The sequence below is a fragment of the Crocodylus porosus genome, unplaced genomic scaffold (assembly GCF_001723895.1).
Source record: "Crocodylus porosus isolate Cpor-Errol unplaced genomic scaffold, CroPor_comp1, whole genome shotgun sequence".
NCBI lineage: Eukaryota > Metazoa > Chordata > Crocodylia > Crocodylidae > Crocodylus > Crocodylus porosus.
The window spans coordinates 108,636,445-108,640,192 of NW_017728886.1; the positions used below are offsets into that span (position 1 = coordinate 108,636,445).

Consider the following 3,748-nt stretch of genomic DNA (forward strand, 5'->3'; position numbering starts at 1 on the left):
TCCGTTTCCGGTGCGCCTCGGAAGTGCTTGGCGGCGGCTCCCCGCAGAGGCGGCGCTAGGTTGAAGATGGCGACGCCCGGGACCCCGGTCACCGTTACAGTCACCTACAGTAAGCGGCGGCCGGGGCCGTCGGGCGGGGCGGGGCGGCCCAGCCCGTTGCGGCGCGTTGCTGGCGGCGCGGCCCAGGCCTGGCGCCGCCCCCTCCCCTTCCCCCAGGTCCGGGGCCCGTTTCCTCGTTACGCCCCGCCCCGACCTGCTTGCCTCCTCCTCCCCGCCACTCGCGGAGCCTGTTCTCCGCCTCCTGGTACCCGGGCAGTGTCCGCCGCGCGGCGGGGAGAGCAGAGCTGGGCACGTCCCCTTCAGTTTGATCATGTGCTGGAGCAGGGGTGCCCACCTGCTTGGCTGTGCGAACCGTTGGGCCACACAGGTGCTCCCCACCTCGCTGCCCTGCCTGTGTGGGGGTGGCTTCCTGTGCCATTGCGTGGCACAGAGCTCCCCCCTCGCCTGTAGCTCTCTACAGGTTGCCCTGTGGCACTGGTGGTCGGCTCCCCTGATACCACAGGTGGCAGCACCCTACCCTGGTCGCTGGGGCAGACAGCAGAAGCTGGGGGAAAGAAGGGGAGCCAGAGTAATAGGAGCAGCAGGCGCTGGGTTGGAGCCCAGGGGTTGTGTGCTAACCCATCACTGGTCACAGGCAGCCTGTGGGCCACTAGGTGGACAGTCTGTGTTGAAGAACACTTGAAACTTGGTAGAGGGCAACCTGGGCTCAAGGGTCTGCCCTTTGTCATCTCCAGGAAAGTTCACTCGATTCTGGCCCAATTAAAAGCCTTTAAAAGGGGGATGGCTTTTTTTGTAAAGTAGAGACTGCTTAAACATTAGCGGTTACATTCTGCAGAGACTGCTAGAGCAGAGTGTGTGGTAGCCTGAAGCTGAGCAAGACTGTCTTCCTGATTGCTGTTATGAGCTATGCTGTGCCTGAGTACTTGGATTGTTTCCTATACTCTCAATCATCCTGTCCACCTTTAACCCCAAGTATCATGGGGGAGGAAGGTGTTGGTTTAAAGAAAGGGGAGTCAAATCTATGGAATGTGTCAGGGGCACAGAAAAGAGCAATCTGGAACAAGGAGCTTGAAGAGGAGACTAGTGGGCATGGTGGGGAAACATGAACATGTGACAGATTTCTGCCATTTAAACATTTTTTGTACCTTTCAAAAAATCTTGTAGACTCTATGGATTCCAAATAACATTCTAAATATCAACTGGCTGCAATCTGATCCTAGGTAGTTAGAGTAGTGCGTCTCTAGGATGGAGTAATTAAGTAATATAGACTCAAATCAAAATAGCTAGGGTGCTTTGAGAAAGGGTAGGGAGTCTGTTATTTTACCCTTTCAGCAAACAGAAGGCCCTTGAGTGGAAAGAAAAAACAAACAATTGTGAAAAACAGCCATCAGGAAGGAATTCCAGCATCCTTTCCACCTGGAAAATGGACCTGGCTTCTTACCTGAGAATTTCTCCTGGATAAATGGAGGAGGAAGCATCTTTCATACTGGATTGTACCTAACCAACTTAGTCTTTGGGCTGCTGAGTGTCTGGTAAAAGGACTGTGTGAAAGAGTGTGTATCTGGAATGTGTACATAAGTGAGAGAGGACATAGGTTGAAGTGAACAACTTACAAAGTACTTTAGAAAACAAAGTACGAGCATAGTGCATAAACTGTCTTGTAATTTATAGAACTAAGGGTATCTGTTTGCATTTATTCAAATTAAAATTCACAAGAAATTACACAGACCTGTATATATTCAGTTAATATTTTGAAAACTGCTAATATGTTTTTCCACTTTTCGGTGTTTTTTATCATTAGGAAGCAAACTAATGAACAGAAGTGGTCCAGTTTTAAAAACATGAAGTATTTCACCTAGTCACTTCTTCACTGCAGTCCATTTTTATTCAGAATGAAGTTTTTATTATGTTCATTTAGTCAATTTGATATATAGTGTTTTATGGATTGGTAGCAGTTTTTAAATTGACTGCATTTTTTCACAGTAAATCACAGTTTGGCCATTTTGCAGCCCTATTTTCTTCTTGCCATAAATGCACCTCTAAAACTTTTACATGGATTGGAAAATATCTAGTTTTGACAGCCTGAAAACATGTGCTCATAAAATGGGCAAAAAACCAGTTTGTAGCAAGGAAAGTAAGTATGCAAAAATAAAACTTATGTCACTGGATTCCACTGATATACCAACACAGTTTTGAGTGGTAAAGTAAAATACCAGAAGTTACTAGTTTTTCATTTGAGAGTGTTTCTTGTTTTTGTAATTTTTCCTGATCTTAAGATAGTATGTCACATGACTGCTGACAATCTGAAATTCCTTTTAAAATACATATCTAGGACTCTTCCTTGCAGAGAGAAATCTACATATGTAAACTCCCAAATTAGAGACCTATCAATGGAAAGAGTGTGATGTTCTTTTCTTCCACAAACCTTCACCTGACCATAGAAAACACGGAGATCGTTTTCTGTTAGGCCTGCCTTGTACCATGTCCCCACTCCCTGTGGACCTTTTCAGATGGACAGCAGGCACAGGACTCTACCTACCTTAGATCTATTGTGTAAAGGGAGCTTTGGGTATAGAGGAGGAGGGAATATTGTATCTTTTTCATCTTCCTGTGAATATACTGATGATTGCAGGAAGTGAGAATTTTCAGTGGGTGGTAGGTAGCTTGAGCCATCCTGTGATCATCAGTTGACTCTTAACTGCTGAGGAGCCTACTTAAACAGCCAGGAGACTATGAATATAATAGGGGTACACGGTTCGAGATTTTTTTGTGGCCTATATTAATAACCAATTTTTAAGGAGGTATATTGGCCGATACCAGTCTGATTTCTGATACCCAGCCTGGCAGCTTGAAGAGCTGCCTCCAACTGATAAGTCTGGTGTGATGGGAGAGAAGGGGTGTGGTGGGGCAAAGCAAGGCCCCTGCGGTGAAGGAGGCATGGGGCTGGAGCACGGGCTGGGACAGGTTCTGCCCAGCCAGAGCAGGACATCTGCAGAGGCACGGGGAAGGGTGGAGGGGGGCAGCTCCCAGAGCTGCACACTGCTTGTGTGAGAGCTGTTGGTCTGGCTGCTCATCCGGCGCTTGCCTGCTGTTCTGGCAGTTCCTGCCACTCGTCCAGGAAGTCACTGGGAAGGGGGGAGGGCATGTGCCCCCGGCTCTGCGTCAGGTGGACTAGAACTGGGGCTGCCCCAAGCTCTTCCGGGTGGGGCTGTGCTGGGAAGGGGCTAAGGTGAATTTGTGGCTGCAGCCCTCTTGTAGGTCCCCTCCTAGTGCTGCCCCACCCTGCTTGGCGAAGCCCTGGTCTAAGCCCACGGAGATCTGGGGGCACACGCCCTCTTGGACAAGTGGCAGGAGCACCAGCAGGAGCTGCTGGATGAGCAGGGAAGAGTCAGACAAGCCACTGGACCAGCAACTCCCGCATGAGCAGCGCGCAGCGATGAGCGTTGCAGGCCCCCTGGATGAGCCATGGTGCCGTCCTGCTGTCCTACACCGCTTACGCCAGCCCTTGCCCCTCCCCCACTCCTCCCTTACCATGTGAGGCCTTGATCTGATGGCCACCTATAAGTTTATCGGGGTGGCCACCAGGATCTGGGGGAATGTTTGTTCACCAGAGCGCCCCAAGGGATGACGAGGTCGAATGGTCACAAACTCCTGCAAGACCGTTTCAGGCTGGACATAAGGAAGAATT

The 3,748-nt window shown here is 49.7% G+C and overlaps 1 protein-coding gene across 1 annotated transcript in view; it reads left to right on the top strand.

The window, feature by feature from the left end:
• Positions 1-3,748, top strand: part of BAG1 (BCL2 associated athanogene 1) — a 32,262-nt gene continuing 28,514 nt past the window's right edge. The window contains exon 1 of the mRNA XM_019540567.1: positions 1-109. Within this exon, the coding sequence (XP_019396112.1) occupies positions 67-109 (43 nt within the window). The 5' untranslated portion in view covers positions 1-66. The remainder of the gene's footprint in view (positions 110-3,748) is intronic.